This window comes from Phasianus colchicus, chromosome 1, assembly GCF_987193195.1.
Source record: "Phasianus colchicus chromosome 1, bPhaCol1.hap1.1, whole genome shotgun sequence".
NCBI lineage: Eukaryota > Metazoa > Chordata > Aves > Galliformes > Phasianidae > Phasianus > Phasianus colchicus.
In genome coordinates, this window is record NC_143436.1 from 122,827,134 (window position 1) to 122,852,007 (window position 24,874).

The 24,874-nt window shown below is 39.9% G+C and overlaps 1 protein-coding gene across 4 annotated transcripts; it reads right to left on the reverse strand.

Annotated features, from left to right (window-relative positions):
* On the reverse strand, window positions 1-19,797 carry TXLNG (taxilin gamma). Of its 4 annotated transcripts, none has more exons than XM_031596052.2 (10): window positions 19,604-19,797; window positions 12,248-12,560; window positions 11,567-11,658; window positions 8,231-8,401; window positions 7,307-7,501; window positions 5,937-6,056; window positions 4,416-4,490; window positions 2,177-2,269; window positions 1,562-1,657; window positions 1-347 (listed from the first exon to the last, which is right to left on the reverse strand). In XM_031596052.2, the coding sequence occupies exons 1-10, from the start codon at window positions 19,733-19,735 to the stop codon at window positions 27-29; spliced, it is 1,608 nt and encodes a 535-aa protein (XP_031451912.2). In that variant the 5' UTR covers window positions 19,736-19,797; the 3' UTR covers window positions 1-26. The 4 variants fall into 4 exon arrangements, with proteins under 4 accessions (XP_031451912.2, XP_031451914.1, XP_089981239.1 ...); XM_031596054.2 differs by lacking the exon at window positions 19,604-19,797 and adding an exon at window positions 19,255-19,359; XM_090125113.1 differs by lacking the exon at window positions 19,604-19,797 and adding an exon at window positions 19,147-19,248.
* Window positions 19,798-24,874: the final 5,077 nt, after the last annotated feature.

The window sequence follows — 24,874 nt, forward strand, 5'->3', positions numbered from 1 at the left end:
TCTCAATACAGTGTTTACACTTCATTTTAGTCTACGGATTCAGTGCCAGGAACAGGACTTGTCAAGACAGTCTTTTCGGAACGATTTGCTGCGTGTGATTCAATGTTGGGCTGGATTCCTGCTTCTGTGTCAGTGGGACTTTCCAGCTCCTCGTGGGAATTGAGTGTACAGGACTGCAACACCTGCACAGCTAGATCCACATCGGCTTCTCTGAGAGAAACTTGCTCCTTAAGGACTTCCACCTTCTCATTCAGCTCGTTCCTTTCTGTCTGAAGAGCCCTGCATAGCTTCTCCAAACGCTCCAGTTTTATCTGAAAGCCCTTGTATTCTTTATCTCTTACTGTTTTCTGAGGAACAGAAAACAAACAGAAGTTTCATGATACAACTTATTTTTTTTTTTTAATTAATGAACAGAATCACCATTACTTAATCCTGAAAATGTTACTTCATCCAATAGGTCAAATCCTACCTGAGAATACCTGACACTCCACTACAGGTGGTTTTTCCAAGAGTGACAACAGATACCTCTCAAAACTTAACAAGAGCCATCTAACTACACAATGCTAATTAAGGGCTGAGTTATCAGCTAAGATGAAGTCTCACAGAGCTGTCAATCAACCCCAATACTGATAACAAGGAGAAAATATGGGAATGTAAGTGGGAAGTCGAGGAGGTGGTTGCATCACCATCCCTGGATGTATTTAAAAACCATTTTGGTTTGTTTGGACGTGGTGCTCAGGAACATGATCTGGTGGAGGGTTGTTAGAGTTAGGTATTATGGTTAGGCTGTGGTTGGACTTGATGATCTTTAGGGTCTTTTCCAACCCGAGCAATTCTATGATTAAGCCTATGATTCAGCAGCAGAACCCAGGTAAGAAAGTACCATATTCATAGTTCTCTAATTACCTTCTTAAAAGAAGGGAGAAAGATAAAGTCCTATAGCAGAACCTATACAGCAATTAGGGATATCCAACAGTTCAGTAAGATCATATGTAACACATTTAAGATGGAATTCAGACATAAACAAGAAAAACTAAGAACAGTATTCTTACGTCTGTGTGAACAGCTCCTCTCCTGCTGGAATGCAATTAAGTGATGGCACCTCATGACAGCAAAAAAAGCAGCAGTGGAGGAAAATAAATAATTCCTTACTTAGAGATTATTTCTTTCAGGTGGATCTTACGTATTTAGAACGAATCTCCACTGCAGCACTGACTGAACTTTGTTTAGCATATTAAAATACTGTCAATCCACTCAACATGCATGGCTTCTTCAAACACAGTACCCAACCAATTGTGGGCTAGGTGGGCAAAAGTGATTAAGAAAAGATGATGCTTTGTTGGCTTTTTTGTGTGTGTGCGATGAAAAATTATCATCTAAATCCAAACTTATTTTCCACTATTTGTCGAAAACAGTTCTGCACCATTACACACCAGAAAACTGGAGAGACTATCCAAGAGGAGGCTACAGTTTCTTTTATCTAATACTGAAACATATTAAGCTCTCTAGAACACAGACTGCAGTGTAGCAATATTGCTGCTTAAAAGATACAAATAATTACCTCTTCAGCCATTTGCAAAAGAGCCTTGTTGTTGTTTTCCCATTTTGTACGCCACACTATAGTTTCTTTTTCCAGTTTCTTAATCTTCTTGGTCATCTACAAAAGAATACAAGACTTACTTCTGTAGCTTGTTTTGCCACACAGGTAATAGGTAGACACAAATAATTTGACTCTTCACGTTACTTTCAAAGTCTGGTTTCAACAGACTACTTCATAGAAAAGTATTTCTGCACAAAAGTAACCCTACAAATACCAAGCCTGATTTCAAAGAAAACAAGCCTGATTTCCTAAAAGGAAACAGGTTAGTAACCACCAAGAACACCTAATGAAATTTTCAGTAAAAGAAGTTAAAAACATAAGCACAGCAGACCAAACCTGCACTGCATGTCTTTCATAGAACTGACACAGGGACTCAGCCACATTAAAAAACAACAACACCACAGAACAACATTATTCATTTCTCTTTCACGATATGACAAATCCTTATCCCCTATTTTAAAATCCATATTAAGTCTCAAAATAACACAAATTTTCAGAAAGTGAACGCTATTTTGAGATCTACAATGCATAGGACTAACAGCATGTGTTTTTATATTATTCTGATACTATAAATACCTTCTCCATTTCTTGCCTGAAGGTTGTAAACAGTTCATTACTTTTTGCCATGGTAGTCTGGAATTCCTCAAATTTGTCCATGTAAAGAGAAAGCTGTTGGTAAAAGGGCAGGAACATTAATCTGAACAGCTGCATGCAAATACAGAAATATTCATTAAGGTACAAGGGAAAATTAAAATAAATTATTATTTATTTGAAAACTCTCTCTCATGCTGTCCTGCAATTTTCTTCTGAGGAATACTCAGAGACTTTCTAAAAACATGTCATTCAAATTATACACGAGAGTAATATTCTGAAGAAAGGGATATCGTGTTTAATTAAATGTTTCAAGTGTTTCACGGTATTTAGTCATTGCCAAAAAATTTGCTTCCCCACTGAGAAAAAAAATCCCAAAAACCCAACCTATGGACTTCAGTATAGAGGAAATCCAGTACATGGTAAGCAAAATGAAGCTCAGAAAAGACGTACCGTTCCACTTTAACCAGCCAAAGCTAACAACCAAGGCTGGGACAAAATAAACATGGCTGAATCCAGAATTCAAGATATATATTCATAACCTACAAAATCCGGCCAGTGAACAAAAATTATGGGAAGTGAATATTGACAAGGCATTCATTCAATCATGAAAAGCCCTAGTTTAATAACTGAAGAGCATTAATATTCAGTTATAGAAAAACTTCTTGCTCTGAACCACAAGGTCAGTCATAAGGACAAGCAAAATATGTTAACGAGCATAATTTTTCCCAAAATGTTTTAACATGAAGTATAAAACAAAAAAATGCACTGTTATGAGCATATAATTTGATGTCTGGAGAATACAGGAATTCCAAATGCCAAGACCATTTACTAGTAGCTTTTTATCTCAAGTGTAAGAACTGAGATAACTGGTTGCATCAGTGGTTATATGACCATAACATTCAGGGCACACATTACATTTTCCTCAAAAAAATAAAAATAAGAGAAAAATCCATAAAAGAAATGTCTCACTTTTGACCTGTGGATTATGACTCTATGCCTTTAATGTAACTGAACTTCCTAGCTCATCTAATTCTACAACAACATTTGCTGACCACAGAAAGCCACAGTACACCCACTGTTACTATAAAAAGCAAAAAAAAAAAAAAAAAGGCGTCAGTGGGATTTTAAATAGAAGGTAACTTATTTGCAGATAAAACAAAATACTACATTTAAAGAAAACTATTTGGGTCAAACAGCAAAAAAAAAAAAACAAAAAAAACCCAACAAACACACACTGATGTCCAGATTCCTCCAGGCAAGGCCAATGCCAGTGGAGATATGCACATATTTTAACTATACACATACATACACTTCAAATCTAACTGCTTGGAAAAAAACAGGTAGAATGTGGGGAAAAAAAAGGTCATGAAACAGCTTGTCAGCAGACTTAACAGAGAACTGGAAATTGCAGCAATAAGAGGCCTACAGTGAAAGCCCTGTCTGCTGCTTCTCAGATGCTGCAATTTTAGCTGAACCTACCACTTCCCCTTGCTTTGTGGGCTGAGCTCAAATGTAGCCAATGACTGCAAGTGATTCAGAACAGCAGTACAAAAACTGTGGCCCATCTCTCCATTTTCAGCAAGTAAACAACTGAAGATAGTGTTTTCTGTACAGGCTCAGCTTTACATTAAAAACTTTGAATATCTACAAGGATAAACAAAACAATTCTTGCTTCCATTGCCCCACAGCAACATGGAATGGAAACAGTAAAGAACAAATCTTCAAGCCCACATGGCTAAAAATTCACAGGCAACTCTACATGAAAAGTCACAAAGGTCTCTCTGGACCTGAAAAGCTACATAAATGATAAAATACCCTTGGAAGAGAACAGTTTCAAAATGGGCAAAGAACAGTAAATAACCACAAAGAATTCACTGTATTATACTGCTATTAATTTAAAAGAACACCAAATCCAGCATTTTATTGTTTAGCATCTAGTACTCTCCAAAGGAATTCAGCAGCAACTAAGTGAGTGTCCAGTCTCTGCAGTTTATGCTATGTAACATGCTACTGAGAAGTTATCTGATGAAAATAAAATTTAAGATTTAATTAAAACACCAAGTATTTTTCACAAAAAAAAACCTCCAACTTTGTAGCTGCTGAATGATAAGATGTATTTTTTTTCCCATGAGTTGTGTTACATTTCACGACAGTCATAAAACTCTCAATACTTATATTTTGAAAAACCTGTTATCAAAGAGTACTCCATTTTTAAAAATACCTGCTGCTTCAGCTGTGCTTCCTGTTGCTTCATCTGTTCACATTTGTGTCTGGACTCGGTAGCTTCTTTTAGCAGCTAAAAAAAGCAAGAGGAAAAAAAGCATGTAAGGAAAACACACATAAGAATGCTTAAAGAACTTCATCTATGATGAAAATTAACAAAGATCAATATCATCTAAGGGCCATTCAAAGACATTTCCTCACATGTGCACTTTTTTATTGTTGTTTTGTGGGGGTTTTTTTTGGTTCTTTAATTATTACCATACCTCAATATACATTAAAGCATATGCTGGCATACAGAAACTATTCTGCTGAGACTTTTTTTTAGGTAACAGCATAATACAATTTATGTTTCTATTTTGGTAGCAAAACTGATCTACTAAAATTATACAAGTACTTATTAATGATCTATACGTAACTTATATCTCTTTTTAAACTTCTGTAATTTATTTTCCAACTTCACTTCTCCAGGCATTAACAGAACCTTTACAGATCAGTTCAAACAATTGTGTCAATTTAAGAGCATTTTGTACATTTATCTTTAAATTGATTTTCATCAGCTTCAGATTCCAAAGTTATTTTTTAATAGTGTATACAGTCTCACAGTGAATGATCATTTTAAGATTGTCTGGACAGAAGTCTTGCTTCTTCTGAAAGCTCCATTAAAAGACAGCAACAAACTTACAAGACTTGTTTTTAATTGAAAACTAAGTTATTGAGAGACTGCAAGGAAACCGGAGTCTGAAGAAGAGGAGGCTCAGAGGAGACCTTATTGCACTCTGCAACTTCCTGAAGGGAAGGGGTTTGGCCTCTTTTCCCAGGCAACAAACAGGACCTGAGGAAACAGCCGCAAGTTGTACCAGAGGAAGTTTAGATTAGACATGAGGAAAAACTTTTTCTCTCAGAGAGTGGTCAGGCACTGGAATGGCCTGCCCAGAGAGGTGGTGGAGTCGCTCTCCTTGGCAATGTTCAAAAGGCATCTGGATGAGGAGCTATGAGATATGGTTTAGTTTGTGGCAGCAATGGTAATGGGAGGACGGTTGGACTGGATGATCTTGTAGATCCTTCCCAACCTTGTGATTCTATGATAACTCCTAATTACCAATATAGAAGTGAAATATCAGGCATAGTTTTGGGGACAGATGCTCTGACAAGTGTACATTTTATTCTGCTTTTGTTACACCCTATAGCATAAAAACCGAACTTATAATGACACGACAGCAAGGAAGTACCTGTGATGTTTCAGAACAAAATATTATCAAATCTAGGACAAATCTAAGTGATATCCAGCCCATTTACTAAGTAAATGCAAACAGTAGTACTACTTGCCTGTGTACATGGACATTAACATTGTACACATCATACACAGAGAACTTACACCTCAGTCTTGACACTGAAAAGCTATTCTAACTTTCAAAATACATTCCCAATAGTTCAGTGTTTGCTGCCTTTGCTTTAAATCATGATAAGTCTGTTTTGGTGTGCTGATATTTCCTTTTTAACATACACAGAATTCACTTACAAACTCTCTTTCCCTCTGATGTTTCTCCTCTGCTTCTTTAATAAGTTGGGTAGTTTGCTGGAGTTTGGCATCCACAAGTTGCTGCTGCAGTTCTTTATGCTTGAACACTTTATCAATATGCTAAAGGAAAAAAAAAACCTTTAGTCAAAGATAAATTGTACACAGGTCAACAAAGGTACACATATGTATGTGTATGGAGGGGGAGAAACATTCTTGTGAAGTTTTATGTGAAAGAGCAGCAAACGATTTTAAAAAGCATTTTTTTTCCTCTGTCCCCTATAACTACACTTTTTTTGTCTTTTAGAGAAGCCTAAGTTAGAAGTATACTTAATAATCATTAGAATAGCATCACCACTTTGCACATTTTTAGATATGCTATAGCAGTCTGCTCTTTCTTATAAAGCTTTTATATTACTTTGAACATTTCTTGTACAAGCACTAGGCCCAAGAAAGTCAAAAAAGCTCAAAACAAGCAAGGTTTGCAAAAAGATAGGCTGATGAAACTCCACAAAACAATGACCAATTATACAGCCTTAATTCCAAGCATACAGTTGCACAAAGCAACTTGCTACTTTTTGTCTTCCCCAAATTATCTCATTTTATATATGTATTTATACAAATATTCCATGATCATAAAAGATCAGGAACTGGATCTACAGTGAATTTTCTCACTGATCCAGATTAGAAAAAAAGCCACATTCCAGCTCTCCTGTGCCAACCAAGAACTAACAGTGCTTAGACTGGTTAGTTTATGTGTTGACTGCAATTAAAGCTAGCTCAGTGCTAAAATAGTCATTTCCATAACTCCAGTCCAAATATATTTCTAAGGCAATATCGCTTAGGATGATTCAACACCACCAACAAGAGCTACAATGTAGCTTGTAGAAAAAGAATTTTAATGAGCTAACAGAAATAAGATAGAGAATGACTACTATTTCCTCTCACAATATAATGTGAAATTGCACTTTCAAGGAATATTAATGCATACTCATGTTGAAAATAACTCCTCTAAGTTGTTTAGTCCAAATGCCCACCAAAACTAGAGACAACTTCAAAGTGATCAGGTAGTTCTAAATACTTTCAATGACAAAAAAAAGTCTCCATAATCTCCAGACAACTTATTTCTGTTTGGGGACCTCAGCAGTGAAACACTGTTTATGATGCACTTCGAACATATAGATGCAAAACCACAGAAATGGCAGACAGTGAGCCAAACAACCACGTCACTTTTCAAGGTAGTCAAGTAAAAAGAATATTCTTAAGTCATATATATGGTGGATGTAAAGTAGTAGGGTTTTGGCCCCCTTGAAATAATTACTGAATCCTTACAAAGAACTAACAGAATCCCATCAGAAGTACAATGTAAGTACCTCTTCTCGCAAGGCATACTGCTCAATGAGCTTTTTCAGTTTTTCCCCCAGCTCAATGTTTTCCTGACGGAGCTTGGCGTTATGTATATCATGCTGCTCCAGTTGAGCCTGAATTTCATTCAAAGTAATCTGGAAGTGTGCAGTTGCTTCTTTTCGCCTCTCCTCCTCTTCACGTGCTTGCTGGATGTTTTCTTCCTTTTATGAGAAATTATTTAGAAAGCAATGATGTTCAAGCCAGACCGTGTGCCTTTTCCATATTTTTTTAGTCAGAAACAATGGCAGTAAATGACTTCTGTACAGTTTCAAGTTCTAAACTGTTAACATAAGCCACAATTGTAATATACTGATCTATCCATATGAAGTATCTGGAAATTCCAAAGCCTTTAGAGAACCTTGTTCTTATTCTTACTGGCATTTCAAGATACTGCATGAATGCCTTCGCAAGAATAAGAATTACCTAAATGTTAAAATAGAATTGACACTGTAATGCAATTTCCTACGTTGACTACAGATAAGAATCTCATGGCTCTTCCATTTTACTCCTAGCAACTGTATTCTGACATAATTAAGCCTCTTTTCTTTCCTGACACATTGACATTTCATGCCGCTGTTATTTCAGTTGTGCTATTTTTTCAGCAGTCATCACTACTGCTCCCAGAAATAAACATTACAAGACCACAGAGTGCAAGTAATATGACCTATCAACCAGTTGAGATATTAGTTCAAAGCCAGCTGAACTACCCTCATGTTCTTTACCTTAAAAATCAGGTACACTTATGTCACATGCTATTTGACATATACAGACATAAATAATATAAACACGGGATAAAGTAGTAAGCGAAAAGCAGCAGACTTAATTTTAAGCAACGATCAATGAGTGGGATTTTCACCACCACACATCATAATTTATGTCAATAGACTAACCTTTAAAGTCTTGTTATGACGCTGAAGCTCCCGACAGAGAGATTCCAGTTTGCTGCGTGCCAAAATGGCCTTGCTATGCTCACTCTGCAAGTGGACTTTCTCCTTCACAACTTGTGCTTGCTTTTTCTGCAGTATCTTCATCTGCTTTTGAACATTCCGGCTCTCTTCCAGCTAACATTAGAGTGCATTTATGAAATAAACATAGCCAAGATTATCTCTACGCATCTACAAAAGCAGACTGAACATGTAAACATTTCAGATGAAAGCAAAGAAATCAAATAATTTCATTATTTGAAGCCCTGCCACTGATCTTAAAGAAACACCCAGCGTCCTACAGATTACTCTAAATACATAAGGACAGAAGAGGAAAATATACACATTCCAACCTGACAAATAACATGGACCACAGACATATTGACTGTGAGCTATCAGCTTGTGTTCAACTACAGGGGCAGGACTAGCCCTGAAAAAGGAGGATGCAGCAGATACAATTAAAAGCTGAGACTGGCATTGCAGCAAGCCACAGTTCTTTCCACTCTTATCTGTAAATTACACACAACTGTTTATCCAGCATGCCTAGTTTTTAACATCAAAAAGAAGAAAACCATGAAAATGTGTTCTTGTCAGCAGGTGTTCCTACTGAAGCAAGAAGTAGTTGATAACATTTTGTAAAATGCTAGGTAACTTCAGAAAGGAACAGACACAACCAGCAGTCTTGACACAAATCAAGTCAAACATTATTAAAGCTGCATAGCCCAGGCTCTGTTGACTTAGAAGATCTGTAGGCTCAACCATGTGAAAAAAACTTTTGAAATCATTTTCTTTATACTATTTGGATGATAGCTGACATTGTTAAACTTTGCATCAGGGCAGACTTCAAAATCTACTCTATGAACATACAGCAAATTGAAGAGTTTCTTGCCACAACACCTAGTCAAGAGCAAGTTCCACTGCATTTGATTTTTGGGCTCCCCAAGAAACCATATTATTTAGGGTTTGATCTATTGTAAAGGTAGTAACAATATTAAGTGGAATACTGCTCCTTAGCAGTGCCTCAGCCTCAGGACACCACAGGAAGAGAAGGCTGGCATCCAGGAACATCACCATGATGGAATACAACAATGGTTTTCTGAAAGAGCTCAAAATAATGCTAAAGTGCAGAAGAAAGAATAAAGTTAAGGATCACCACAAAGCAGCAAATACAATCTGTATTTCACCTAGTTTGGAGCAAAGTAACCTTAAGGAAATATTTTGATATGCAAATATAAAAAGCCCTTTTCTTGGTTGAAAAAAACACTTTGAGTGGCTCTACTGCCTGCATGCCTATGTAACTTCAAGCCTGTAAAAGTATGCCAGTGAGACATATCACCAAGGATGCAAACCTTCCTGCATCACAAACTGATCTTCTGATAGATTCCAAAATAGGAAAAAAAATTGTGGAAGATCTTTTGCCAGGAGAGTGGCATTCCTACCTTTATTGTATAGTCCTTTTCATGAGACACCACTGAAAAACCTGACAGTGAGCTTTAAAGATGATGAATCTTTAAAAAAAGAAAACAAGCATTGTAGGTGCACTGTCATAAACTGTCAGTTCAAACCTCTGCTGGCATTAAATCTGACACCTATGCCAGTGGTTCACCACTATGATCATGAAGGAAAGAATGCATCTTAAAAGGAGCACAACCAAATCAAAATGAACCTAAGGGGAACAGGGCACCACTAAATACTAACACTAAACTACTGTTGCACTTGCATGAGCTCCCACCCAACTTCCCATGATGCTGAGAACTGCTAGGGAGAGCAACTGGTTCCCTAGGTTGGGGATTCTAACAATAGACTGCAGATCCTCTCCCAGAAGAGGCAAAAAAAAAGTCACGATGTGAACGGGTCTGTCCTGATTGCCAAGCTTCTTGAAGGAACTGATTATCATTTAGTCTAACAGTCTTCCTCAACTAGTTAAACATCTTTCCTTCAACAAGAAAACTCAAGAAATAAAAATGGTGCAGACTGTTTTCTCTTAAAAGAATTATGAAATTCATCCTAACCTAGCTTCTCATGCAGGCCATCAACTTTGACTTGACATGAGAGCTGTTTGCTCAAATAGAAAAAGCACCACAAGCACAAACGATTGTTTACAAAATCCAACACATTTACTGTATTTTCTCTCAATATCCTTGAGTTGCACTACAGAATTGTTATTGTTTCTCATTTAGAGGAAAGTGATTTCTTAGAGAAGTTGTTGGTTTTGAAGGAAATTCACTCACGTGAACAAGAACGCACGTGAGACCAAGAAAAAACTAAGCAAAAACATGTCAGACCTCCAAGGAGGACTCTGGATTTGGGGAAAAAAAAATAAAGAGCTAACCTGCACGTATTCTTAAATAGTTACTGCTTCTGTAACTAGAAAGTTTTTGTACTAGCTCATTAGCAAAGCTCTGCAGACATCGATGCTCTCGAAAGAAAAAAAGATTACTTCAGAAGAGTTATGTCATGCTGTGCAGCCATTACGTTTATTATGAATCCATTTTCAGCAATGTTTCCACACATACTACGCCTGACAACAAGAGAAAGCAAACATTGTGTTTTTTCAAGCTATTCAGCCATTTGCTTTTACTTTCATTTTGCAGCTACAAATATGGCAGAAAAAACCATGCAGGTGTTATTTCCATTCTTGGCTGTCCCCACCTCAATATGAACAAGTGCAGCATTTTTCATCTCCAGATACATTCCAGAAAGACAACTTATGAACAAATAACCCACCCAGTTTTGTCATCAATTACTTTAGAGATTAAGTTGTCTTGTCTGTCATTTAGAGTAGGAATGCACCCTACTCTACACCCTACAGTAACTGAATGTGCTCTCATGAAACCATGACACGTTCTGCCTTTTTTGGTCTGTTACTTAAGAAATCTGTGTGTATGAACACAGAGCAAAACTACACCTTCCAACTCTACCTTCAATCTCTAAGCAGTTAAGCAGAGCTAATTTATTTCAAATCCTTGGCAAAGTACGTTCTTTCCCTTTATGCTAAAATGCAGACATAACCTAGGAAAATACTTCCAAAAGAAAAATTTTTCTGTTAATCCTGGTGTTATGATTCAGTACCAGGTTGTCAGAAAGTTATAATCTAGTTTTTCTTCAATTTTGGACAGTCTTGCAGAAATGAAAAGACTAAACACAAGCTCTGCTGCAGCAATATTCATGAGAAGCCTGTGTGTTCATTTCTGCCTGCCAACACTGTGAAACATTCAAAATCATTAACCATCCTGTATTAGAAGTTCTTGCATTCCACCATTAACACATGAATAACTCTTGCTATCTTTACAAATTACTTACCAGATCAGCATACTTTTTGCACAAAGCTGCCAACTTCTCCTCTGGAGTAGAAAGCGTGTTCAAGGCTTGCATTAATAATAGTACTTCTTTTCCTGTTAAAAGAAGGGAGAACAACCTTATTGAGGAGAAAGAAACTTACCAGAAAAGCAGCTTGTCTTTAAAAGTAAAATACAGAAACACGAGAAACTAGTGTGACATAAGTTGTTCTCTGGTTTGATAGCTGCATAATGGGAAGTCATCACAGTACGAATCATTTTTCTTGAGTATATGCCATTACACAACTGGGATAGCAAAAGTTACTTCAATCTTAAAACCACAAAAATATTTTTGTTTGACTTACAATAGGAAAGAAAAAGTTGAATTAATTTAAAAGGTTAAAGTATAGCTACTAAAAGATATCCACAAAAATGCTTTTAATATGCCTTTGGAATTCAAATACCAGTAGTGAGAGCACTAAAGACTGCAATCATAAATTTAAAAATTAATCCAACAGCCAGGAAGTTAAAAAGCTAATTAGTAATGACAAAAAAAAAACTGCTGTAAAAACAGCAATATCAGCAGAGGGACTCTTACATATGCATTAAGAACAGTTTTTTCCTAAGTAAAAGTATACATTCCATTGTCCTTAACAAAGTATGCTAAGCAGTTCTGGTTACAAAATAAAGATGAGACAGAACACACCTAAAGTTTTCTCTTTGTGCTTTTCGCTCTCTGGATCTTGTTGGCCATCAGGTGGATCAGTACGGACTTCCTCTCTCCCAGGAGTCTCCTCCCGAGACTCCTGAGAGCAGCACGTGGACCCCAGGAGCTTTCTGTTCTTTGTGATATACTCAGTTCCTTCCAATGTGTCCGTGTTTTCCAGGCCGTCACAGTTGGGCTGCGTATGCTGTAACACTGTGTTAGACAATTCATTGCACCTGCTGTTCATCAGCTGATCCTGGTTATTCATTCCTGTCTCCTGGGATCCAGCTTCTTCCATTGCACCAACAACCAACTTCAGAAGCGAAAGGAAAAAGCAGAGATTAACAGTCAAGCAGTGTATTCAAAATGGAAATTCCACTTCTACGTGGCATGGACAAAAGAAAGAGAGTAAAAGTCCATTGTTATTCATGTTGATCAAGGTGATACTTACTGCCATATATAAATAAGTGTGAACAGAATAAACCTAAGGAACAATGAAGAAAGCAGCACAACAGCCCAGAATACTACTTTTTCTAGTATTAACAATGTCAGTACGTTGTGACCACAAAAATATTTACATGGGGATATGCTCGTGAAGCTCCATAACAAATGGTACGTCATCTGAGTTGTTAAATCACTCAAACTTAACTGAAAACATTTTTCCATAATACTTCTTAAAAGCGTATCTCACAAAATCAACACTTAGTGCAGGAAATATTAAGTACATGAAAAATAGGATCTGGAAATTGAAATAAGGATGTATCGTGATTAAGTACCGCTTTATTACATACTAGGCTCAGAGAATTGAAAGATAGCAGTTTTAAAATCACTCAAGAGCTGTACCAAAAGAAAGGTCAAGAAATTCATAGAAATACATTTCTTCAAGGATAAGAACTTAACCTACTTCAATCAGACATGACTGTCAACTTATGATTGGAGAGAACCTGTCTAACAAGAGTGATAAACAGGACTAGGAGCACATTCAGTTTCAAAATATTGAAATTCATGCCCATTAAATCATCCCCCAAAACTTTAAAAGTTACAGAAGCAGGTCTTGTTAATGTGCAGTGATGCTGTTTAAGCTCAAATGAATTTCAGATTATGCTTCATTGTTAAAAATAACGTGAATGTCTAAAACCAGGAATTGACACTGGGTTGTACATTTTGCATGGACAGACCATCTTCCTGTTCAAAAGGAAGTAGCCAACATCAAAGAAACACGGCCAACACTAATAATATATTTCAAGATATATTTCACATCCCATTTTCTTTAGCAGGCTTGGAAGTAATTTGAAATCATTAAACAAACACGCATGAGAGCTTAGTTGTTCGCTACAATCAAAGCAAGTCCTCTACATTAGACCTTATCTCAAGGTAAATTCATTCTCGTGAAGATGGAATTAAAGCAACACATTTCAGGAAGGACAATAAGGTTTGCAAATGTAAATAATCTGTATAGACATTAAGAAGCAACTTCTGATTTATCAAAGATTCTCACTTTGCACTGCTCTCTAAAAGGGTAGAAAGCACCTGCTTTATGGGCAAACACAATGCAGCTTCATCTTCTTCCAGTCATGCCAAGCAACATGCTAGATAAAAGCTTCTAAAGGTAATACATGGACAGAATTGCTGTAATCGATAACCAATCCCAACATTTTTCTTAGAGCTCTAACACATTCTTTCCTTAGATTGTCTTAAGCCATGAGACTTCCATTTGCATGGGAAAGGCTCACTACTCCAAGTTTAGCAAACGAGAGCTTCTTCCTAAAAACAGTATGAGATATGAAACACGTACAGCTCGTTCAAACTTTGTGAAATGAATTTTGTACAAATGGTTGAAAACAGAGCACAGGGCTTCTTCACAAAACACAATTAATCCAGAAGCTGAATACAGAGTACTACAGGGCTTACGTTACACTGGCAAAGCAGGAAAGTTCAGAGCATGAAACCGAGGCAGAACTGCAGTACCAACAACAGCTGAAATGTGCTGTTTTTTCCCATTATGCAGGATGTCAGATACTAGCTCAGATTCCTGGCCCTCAGAAGCCTGGCAAGCAGTAGGGGAAGCCTGCCCCAACTTCAAGAGTTTCTGGGCAGACACAGCATTTTTGGCTTTCAGAAATTCATGAAGAGACTCAGGAATTTCTTTCAGAAAGTGGAACACAGAAGTGCCAGGCGCTCCAACAGGCAGCAGGTAGGCCTGGCTGGCACACAACGAGCAGCAGCAGCACCCAGGCAGCTTCTCTTGCAATCACTCCTCATTCCCCTCTTTCAGACCACCTCCCTGTTGTGCTGAGAGCAGCGTTTGTGCAACTTGTTCTAACAAAGTTTATAGCCAGATCAGTCCCTCGGCCCAGTTCACTGCACAGCAATAGGCCGTTCTGCCAACCGCACAGAAGAGCTCGCGATGGCTGGAAATCAGCCAAGATGCGAGAGACGCTAAAAAAAGGTCGGCCTGATCACAGCCAAAGCGTGAGGAACTGAGCCAAAAATACCTCATCCTAACCACAGATGCGCAGGTAGCATGGACTCCTGCAGTTCTAGAGCACCGTCAGCAAGAAGGCATCCACAAGGAGCTATTTTCATCCATGAAAACTCCTCCTTTTCTGAAGAAAAGTGAAAAGCTACTGGCAGGGGCACATACATGGCCAGGGACTGAGAAACACCCACTCCGCTAGCAAACTGCCACAGAACCTTACATATCCCACATTTCTGAGCTGTTTATACGCACGTTCCAAAGTATCTGGCAGCTTTGCTGAGCGAATACCACCACCTCATTAATTCAGCAGAGCTTTTTCTAGAAGTCAAATTAGGTGTCAGTTCAATTCTTTACTGACAATAACAATTTCTCAACTTAGGGAGCTTCTCTATTCTTGGACAAAGAAAAAAAAAAAACCATGAGGAATTTCAGAACATCAGATTCATTTTCCCAAGTCTAGCAGAGAAGGTAGCAGTCACCCACCAGAAAACTGAGGATCAAGATCCGTGTGCATGTGCCCTGTACATTTCAAATAGACTTCAAAATAATAGCACTATATTTCCAGTAATGAAAGAAAGCAACTATTAAGCTTTTCAACCTTCACTTGGTTTCTTGGTTTTCTAATGAACATGGAACAAATTGCATCTTACTGACAAGCAAGCCTGCTCCATCCAAAACTAAAGCACAACATGGCAGGAGACCATTTTGGTATTAATATTCAATTTTCTTGACTTAAATATAATTTTAATATTCAATTTTCTTGACTTAAATATAATTAGGAACTGGTGGTCATGGGCTAGAATAGGTTAGAGAAAGGGTTCTAGCAGCAGTACCAACAACTTGATTAATTACATACAAGACTAACTAAAAAACAAGTTCAAATCCCATCAAATTGTCATTCATAAATCCTAGTAGGACTGACAGCAATAGGGCAACATAGTCAAACTCTAATGCGTTTAACCTAAATTAGAAAGTGTTTATTTTTCATTTTAAGCACTGAGGAGTCTATTACTGCCTGACAGGTGCCACAAATGCTAACAGCTAGATGACCTCTTGATAATGATTAACAATATTTTCACTTCAGCGTTGGAAGCTGTCACTTCAGAGAATAGATACCCAAGATTTTGGCTTGCCTGGGCCACACTGAGAGAAGAGGAATGATCTTGGCCCACATATAAAACAAAACATCATATAGTTCATGCATGTGAGTTAAAAAACTTCTAATACTTTTAAATTAAAAAAAAAAAGAGGGCAATGAAAACATAAGACTTGGGGGTTGGACACATATGCTTCAGATGTGCAGCAGGCTTTTTAAACTTTGCTTTTTAGACACGAACTACAGATAATTTCAGATTTGGTTGAAGTATATCAATAACAACTGCCACGCTGAGAATGTTATGGTCTACATTGTGTAAGTATTGCTAAAATTGTCCCTCTTACTGAAGACAGAACAACCCAAACTGTTACCTTTTTCCCTCCAAAATTCATGCTAATCAGACGAGTGAACTTCTCAGTTTAACATTCCAGCCAGAACAGAGCACTTCCAACAGCGCATTGTATAATAGTGCTGATTCAGTACTGACTGCATAAAAACAAAACAAAGCACCCCACCAAAACCCAGCTACTGAAATTACTACTAAGTTTTTAGCTGCTACCATGGTCACTCAGGTTTCAGCCAGCTTCCAAGCACATTTAATGACACAAGGATTATAATTTGACAGACCTGAGTAAGATTGTAACATACCTGAGAAGACTTTCAGTAAGAAAAGAACATCCTGCACAGCGAATGCAGGACTTTATACTGTAATATCTCAAGAGTATTTAGCAAAATTTAAAACTCCTCCATTACAAGAAAAATACCTGCTACATACATAGCTGTGAATCCAGCTATTACAAGACACTGATATTTTAGAATAAACACACCAATCTTTAAGCCATGTAAGACAGGGTCAAGCAGCTTGAGGATGCCTGCAAGACTAATATTCATAACAGCACTTCTGCTCAAAAACCCCAAAGTTTCAGATCAGTAGCCTGCTCTGTTCTCTCAACTCATACTTTGATGAAACAGGTGCATATCAGAAAGACTCTACCTTTCTTCGCACCTAAAAGGTGAGAGCACAAAGACAGGCACCCTACTTATGAAACTGCCTATGATCACCAGGCATTAAGCCAGTGTTATTCTATGTCAAATTCTGTGTTGCCACTGCAGTAACATTCCCTACACAAGAAGGCCTACACAGAGCCTATCCTACCATGGCCAAACATAACGTGGGAAGATCCTTTTCTGTTCCAGTATCTATGAAGTACCATGTTGCTCTACCTAAAAATACACTGTGCATACTGTTGGGAACTAAACTAGCTATGCTTTGTATCTCTGTACCTCTTAATAACAGATCCTAATTAGAAGCTGTCATAACTTCCTGTTTCTCCTAAACGTTAGCAAAACACCCTAAAAAAAATAAACAACCAAAGCACTTCCTACATTCCCCATAGCAATGGATGGTCCATACTGTAAGAAGGCTTTACAACCTCTGCCTTCAGAGCTGTTAATGCTTTTCAAAAACATTCCAGAAGCTTCAGGAAGAACATATGCACATAACCAACCAACTACATCAAAATCTCGTGCCAAGAAGTATGCCACTTTATCCTAAGGGTTTACAGAGAAGAACAAGCTTTAGGCTTCTACCATCCCAGCAATTTACTTGCCCAGAACTCGATTTGAAAATACACATAATAGATTTCTGCTCACCATAGACACTCAAGACAACTTCACTTAATATAACTGTACTGTGCTAAAAATCACTTTAAAGTCACTTCAGATTGTAATTTTATTCATGATTTTATTTTTTCCTCCAAATAAAAAATAGCTTTTTGGTATGCCACAAAATTGTAGCTTGAATTTTAAAGCAGGTGCACCTTCATCCACTGGTCTAGCATCCAGGTGCTCTTGTGACCACAAGACTAGCTTATTGTTTCCTTCTCCATGTCATACTTCTGTATGCTGACCTAAATAGCCACGCAGTTTAATTACAACTTTCTGAGAAAAACGATGGCCTCTGAGGCGGCTTCCCCTCTGAACTGAGATCTCAGCTGTGAGGTCATAAAGTCATTTCCAACAAGTACTTCACCCTGCCCTGTCATTACACTGAGAGTGATGCTCTCAGCACTCCTTTATCTGCTTTCAGAACATTGGACTGAGGCCTCCTCCTCAGTGTTACTCATCATCACTGCAAGGTGAGGTGTCCCAGCACAGCAGGAGGAACATTAAGAAACAACTGCTTGAACAACAATATTTTCTCTTCATAAATATTAGAAGTACTACGTTACTAATGCTGTTGGCCTTACACTCAAGCCTTTAATATTGGCTCAGGCACTTAGATTTTTCTCATACCTCTGCCCAAGGTCCTTGTTTTGGTGCCTTTTCCATTCTTCCTGCATTTTCTCTTAGTGGCCTTGCCACACAGAACTCCTCCTTTCAAAAATAGCTTTTGTATTTCACAGAATCATTAAGGTTGGAAAAAGATGTCTAAGGTCATTAAGTTCAACGACCAAGCCATCACACCATGCCCACTAACCATGTCCCTCAGTGTCATGTCTACATATTTCTTGAACACCTCCAGGGATGGTGACTCCATCACCACCCTCAGCAGCCTATGCCACTGCCTCACCGCTCTTTCTGAGAAGAGATTCTTCCTTATATCCAACCTGAACCTCCTGGCACTGCTTGAAGCCATTCCCTCTCACCCTACTGCTGTTACCTGGGAGAAGAGGCCAACCCCACCTAACTACAACCTCCATTCAGGTAGTTACAGAGACCAATAAGGTCTCCCCTGAGCCTCCTCTTCTCCAGACTGAACAATCCCAGTTCCCTCAGCCGCTCCCCCATAAGACTCGTGCTCCAGATCCCCATAGCTTCATTACCCTTCTCTGGACACACTCCAGGGCCTCAGTGTTGATTTACCACAAAAGAGGATTTGTATCTTTTCTTCCAGTGCTCCGAAAGCACTATTTTGGTTAAAAACAAAACAAAAAAAAACATGCGAAAACACTTCCTGTAGCTCTAGCAAAATTCTCACTGCTGGAACCCAAGGCCTATATGGAAACCACGCAGGGCATGCTGCTGCACATGTCACCAGTGCTTTTTAATGCTAGCATCTAAGACAGGTGTTAATTAAAAAAATATTTAATAAATACAGCGTGAATCACTTCCCACAGAAATGCTTCACTTCCTCCTTACTCTAAACTTAATTGTTTTTCTGTCATCTGCACTTCTGCAGAAAGCTGGTGGACAAGTTCTTAAGTCCCAAGAAAGCATGGCACAAGGAACCTAAAAAGAAAGACGCTCCAACAGGGGGAACACACCTGCAAGAGAGCGTCGGACGATTTTCAGTTCTTGAAAGATACTCGAAGTAAAAATTACCCGGTACTCCTTGCTATGTTTCAAGGGGGTTGAGTTCTACTCCCTACCACCGTGCGAATTAAGCGATGCTGCGCTTTCCGATAACGAGGGCAGGGCTAAGAACGCTACCTGCCTCCCCGCGGACCAAAGCCGCGCACCCCTTCCGAGCAAAGATCTCCGGGGAAGGGGCGGCGGGCACAGCCCCCGGCCGGTACCGGCCCCGCCACGTGCTGCCAGCGGCCCCCGCGCGCGGGGAGGCAGCGCCCCGCCCCCGTCCGCGGAACCGCCGGGGGGGGCGCCGAGAAACCCCGCCCCGCGAGCCCCGCTCGGCGCCCCCCGGGGAAGCGCGGCCACTCGAGAGCGGCACCGCCCCCACGGCCCGAGCGCCGCGGAGCGCGGAGGCCGCGTGGGGCCGGAGAGCGAGGCGCCGCGAGCCGGCGGGAGCGGAACGGAGCGCTCCCCGCCGCGCCGCTCTCACCTCCGGGCTGCCGCCGGCGCCCGCCACCGCCTCCTCGCCGCCCCGGCCCTGACTGTGGCGCCGGTTCCGTCCCGCCGCGCCGCCGCCGCCGCTGCCTCCTCCCCGCGCTGCCTCCGCTCCGCGCGTCGCCATGATGTGACGGCAGCATCCAAACAAGCTGCCCGGCCGAGCGCACCGGAAGCTCTCCCGGACGCCCGCCCCTTTTCCGCCGGCAGCCAATCGCCGCGCGGCCCTCCGCCTCACGTGGGAGGTTCGCGCCCTCTCTGCTCCCCCCGGCCCGAGCGCGACTCTCTCCCCCGGCAGCGATGGGGCTCCCCGAGGCGAGCGGACTGCGCTTCCCGGCGTGCTCCGCGCCCGGGGCCGAGCGTGGCATACCCGGAGCAGCCGTCGGGTCCGCCGTGGGGAATACTGGGAGATGTAGTCCGAGCGGCGCACCGAAGCACCTCGCGGGACGGCGGGAGGCCGCTGAGGCTTGCAGCGCGGTTGCGGGGCGAGGAGTTTTATCGCGGGCTGGTGACGGCGGGAGAGCAGCTCCCTCCCTGCTCCCGGCTCTGCTCCGCCTCCCGGTGCCGATTAACGCTCCGAGCCGCGTTCGTCACCCCTTTGAAGGGACGGCCGAGCGGCGCCGCGGGCTGACCCGGTTGTCTGTCAGGTGCCGCGTTGCGCAAGGCGAGCAGCCGGCACCGGCGCTGCGAGCGCAGCCCGTAACTGCAGCCAAACTACACGGTTGTTAGTACATTTTAGAATAATGCTGCTTCCCCAGCTGAGCACACGTAAACAATCCGTTCGACTCCTCTCCAGTGTTTCATTCATGGAATATCCCGAGTTGGAAGGGACCCACAAAGGATCACGGAGTCCAACCCCTGGCTCCGCACAGCAGCACCCAAAAGTTGTTCAAACACATCAGTAAGAACACCTTGATCATAACTAAACCAAAACGTTTTAAAAACGTTGGAAAACTGTGAAATAAAGGCATTAATTCTTTTCTTATGGTGTTCTTACTATGTTTAAGGCTGGGAGGGAACTGTTGAAATGCAGAAGTAAATTTGGTTCTGTCCTGACGGCTTCCACTGACCTCTTCAAGAAGCTATGGACTAACCAGGCTCTTCTTTGGAATACTTTCTTCCTGGTACCAAATAGAAACTGAACTTCTTCCACTGTTACTTTTCACAAAATGAACAATCAAAAAAGAACACGGAGGAGGGAGACGGAAGGAAAAAAAGCAACCAAACAAGTCACCACTCCTTTACTTCACAAGATCCTAAAATTAAATGATGACAGAGAAATTATCCTAGGGCCTTACCTGGAAAGTGCTGTAAACATCTACTGGCTTAATGCTCAGCTGTAATTAAAAAAACAAGCAAGATGCCAAGATGCATAAAGAATGGGATGAGGAGTAGTACAGAAAAATAGAAGCTGCGTGTGTCATCTGAGTGGTGTGTTCTCCTGCGTGCTCCTTGCTGATGTCACAGCTCCATTCCTGAGCGAGGGCTCCAAAGCTCAGGGACAAGAGCTGGAAAAAAAGAGCTGGATATTTGTACTGGTAAGAATTATAGCCAGTTGCAGGCTATTGCAAATGTTTTCTGAAAGAGAATACAGATGTCATTCATGGGGACCCAAAAGAAAGTCTTCAATCATGCCTGAGTGGATGATTGGTCTGGGGATCCAGTTAACCCTGCTCTGCTTGACCTAACACTCACGTTGTTTTTCACACCTGCCAATACTGAAGTTCACATAGCCAAGGCAGATTCCCCATCACACCCTAGGTTTTCAGTCTCCAAAGATGGGCAGCTCAGCCACCTCCACTGGGAATAACTCAGTGGCCAGGAACCAATGCAGAAATGGCTAGTTGTCTCAGGGCAGACATCTTCATGAGTTTTCCCTGCGGGCACTCAGGGCCAGCAGGAGCTCAGTCACCACTCAGCTGACACAGACACAGCACGCTTGCCCTGCCAGTTCCTCCACCTTACTGATCCTATGCTCCAGTATTTCTGCCTGCTTAGGGAATGGTTCCAGGTCTTTCATTCACATTCCCACTACTTGAGGCTGCTTCCCACTAAGACAGTTCACCGTTTCCATATCCACGCTGAATGAATGCCTGGGCTTCTCTCCGCCCGAGTAATGCTCTCAGAGTAGCATTTTTCATCCACCCAGCACATGATGGGCTTGAAAGTCCTGTTATACGTGATACAAGATGCAAGTTGGTGATGATACAGTGAAAGCAAAACTTTGATGTTTAAATTGCAGGCATCGGCATTACAGAAGAGTGCATAGCCAGCATTAACATTTCTGAAATCAGCAGGAGAAGCAGCTAGATGTAATCGATGTATTCACTGGTCATTATTTAGCTGTTAAAGTGGGTCATTTCTCCTCAGATGGGACAGAAAACACAGAGAAACAGTAGCTTTATCTGGCTTTGAGCATCCACACTGGAGTATGGAAACCAGCACTTCAGAGGACAAATAAAGAAAAGCAATTGCAGCATTAAGGTTTGGCGCATGCTTACAATTTAAAGAATGCACACACTAAACATCTTTTATTTATAGTATCACATATCAAAACAGGTATGAAATCTTTACCCAATTTTATATATGCCCCTTAACTAATGGCATTTTTCTTCTGGCTTTCCCTGCTTTGACAGGATCACAAACATTGAGAAAAAGTAATTTTTCTACCCGTGTGGTTTTGGATTCAGCACTCCTCCGAAGAACATCTGGAAAGGTTTGTCATAGCCTGATGAATCCCTGAATTAGCAAAGGAAAACTATTCACAGTCTGTCCCATAATGAAAAGCACGCTTTTACAAAATGAAGCGTGATTCATTCTTCAAGTGAAGTTCTGCAGAACGCTGTCTTGTTAAAAATGACAGTGACAAACTAATGATAATTATTTGGGTTGCTCCTCCTGTTGCAGCACTATTTAGTTAGAAGCAACAGCTTCAAAGTACCTTCTGAGTCCCTGAATATGTTCAGGTACAGTAATACCTACATTTGTATTTGCGTGTTCTACAGCTGGACTCTAGACATAGGGCCCAGCGTGGCTGCTATTGCTTCTGAGGACTTTGGTAACTAACCAGATGCACTTCATCTTCCTTTATGTAACAGCTGTTGCAAAGTCAAAAAGTCAATAGTATTGGAGTGTCCAACAGTTCAAGGATGCATCTCACAGTCAGGTGATACACTCCTGCACATAGGGTTATTTTTGTAAATATGTGAGGTAAAAATTGACATACTGTGCTGTACCACACGCACAACCCCATCAACCTAATAGGAAGATGGTCAAACAGCAGAGAATAAAAATACTTTCATGATCCAAATGAATGGATAAAGTAATAAAAAAATTTACTTAACTCTGGAAATTGAAAGGTTTTTTGATTTTTTTTTTAAAGACGATGTCTACAAATGGCTTAATAAAGGTATGCTTTCTATTTCAAGCTATCCTGAATCACTCCCAAGCAATCTTCTCTTTATTTCATAAAGGTTAATTCCAAAATCTTCCAGCTTAGTTTCTTCTGAAGAAAACAGTTCACAAAGTTTGCTTGTTTTTCCTCAATGTTTTAAATGACTGAATTTTTTTGTTACATCATCTCTACGGTTTAACATTCTATTCTTTAGCTCCACGACTACCCACCTCCCTTTGATTTCACACTGCTGTTCTTTTGCTGTATTTTACCATCCACACAACTCCAGTCCAGATCTATTTGTGTTCGCCTTGTTACTACAAAAGTGGAACAGACACTTTCTGGTGAAGTGCAATTAAAGCTGCAAAACATTTGTAAAGCTAAACTAAACAGAAATTATGGAGCAGTCCTGAAAACTATGCAGGACTACAAAAAATTATTACAGCTTCCTGGGTTAAAATCAGATAGACAGATTTGAGAGTATTAAGATGCTTTTTGATAAGACTTTTTGTGGCAGAGCTCAATCAGATCAAGCCCTGCTACATTATTGCCTTCTCAAGCACAGAGCTACTTAGCTACTGGCTTTTCATTGCACTTGGCAATTTTTTGTATGTAGGAATGATCTTTTCTGAAAGATTGTGTTTTACATCTATAACCTTATATAGGCTATGCTTACATGAAAAGAGAGATAAACGCTGACGTATAAACCCTGCACAAATAAAAAGGTGATTAATTTGAAAACATCAGGATCAGACTGGTTTTCAAGAAATCACAAAGTTAGAGCAGTGATACTGAGCTCTGAATCATCCATTGAAAATCTGCCACTGAAAGAACAAAAATACCAGGATTTTATAAGTTCTGGTAGGTGTTGTGTCAAATCATAGAATCACAGAACTGCTGAGGTTGGAAAAGAACTTAAAGATCATAGAGTCCAACCACAACCTAACCATACTACCCTAACTCAAACAACCCTGTGCTAAATCATGTCTCTGAGCACCTCATCCAAATGGTTTTTAAACACATTCAGAGATGGTGACTCAACCACCTCCCTGGGGAGCCTATTCCAGTGCTTAACAACCCTTTCTGTAAAGAAGTGTTTCCTAATATCCAACCTAATGGTGAAGCAGATACCCCAATGCCTTTAGCTTAAGTCTGTAAGCATTTACTAAAATTTAAGAGTAAGAATTAAACACTGAATAGTCTAAATATCAGTGAGCATAACAGAGTCACACCATTTGTGGTTCTTTAATTCCTGATATGACATCCTACACCACCTCATTATTACCACAATACCACACAACTTACTTCATATCTGTTAACTAGAAGGGAAAGTGGACCTTAAAAGTGAAGAACACTGTAAAAATAAACTGTGCTTAAGATGATTTATAGTTGGGAAAAATGCATAAAAGTAATGAAAACAATTTGAGAAACCAAGTATTTGTATGTTTGAAACAGTCTTCCATGTTGGAAATTATAGGAGGGCTTCTGGTCCAAATCGTTAATTGAGACAATCTTAACTAGTACTTTCTTAGCAAAACAGCAGTTCAAACTACTTGGCTCTTTTCAGGATGTACACGGTCTGAATAATTACAGCTATAACCTTTCTCAATATCTTCACAAAAAATTTCTGTAGAACTATGTCCTTAGGACAACTTTCTGTAAGTAACATGCCTATAATTCAATTATGGTGAATGGATCCTACTGCATTTTACCCATTTTCCTTTATATTCAGGACTTTATGAATGCTTTGTCATCGTTTATGACATAGATGGCAAATAGAACAATAAATTTTTCATTTATACATCTAAAGAAATTGACTTAATGATAAAACTACAGAAAATATCCATGTCTAACACAAATTAAAAAAGCCTA

What these genes read in the sequence shown, in the direction of transcription:
- TXLNG (XM_031596052.2), bottom strand. Translation starts at nt 19,735, where the DNA reads ATGGCGACGCGCGGAGCGGAGGCAGCGCGGGGAGGAGGCAGCGGCGGC. An exon ending in GCACAAAGAGAAAACTTTAG is followed by an intron (nt 11,659 to 12,247) that starts GTGTGTTCTGTC and finishes TTCTTTTAACAG; the next exon opens with GAAAAGAAGTACTATTATTA. An exon ending in GTCATAACAAGACTTTAAAG is followed by an intron (nt 7,502 to 8,230) that starts GTTAGTCTATTG and finishes TTCTCATAAAAG; the next exon opens with GAAGAAAACATCCAGCAAGC.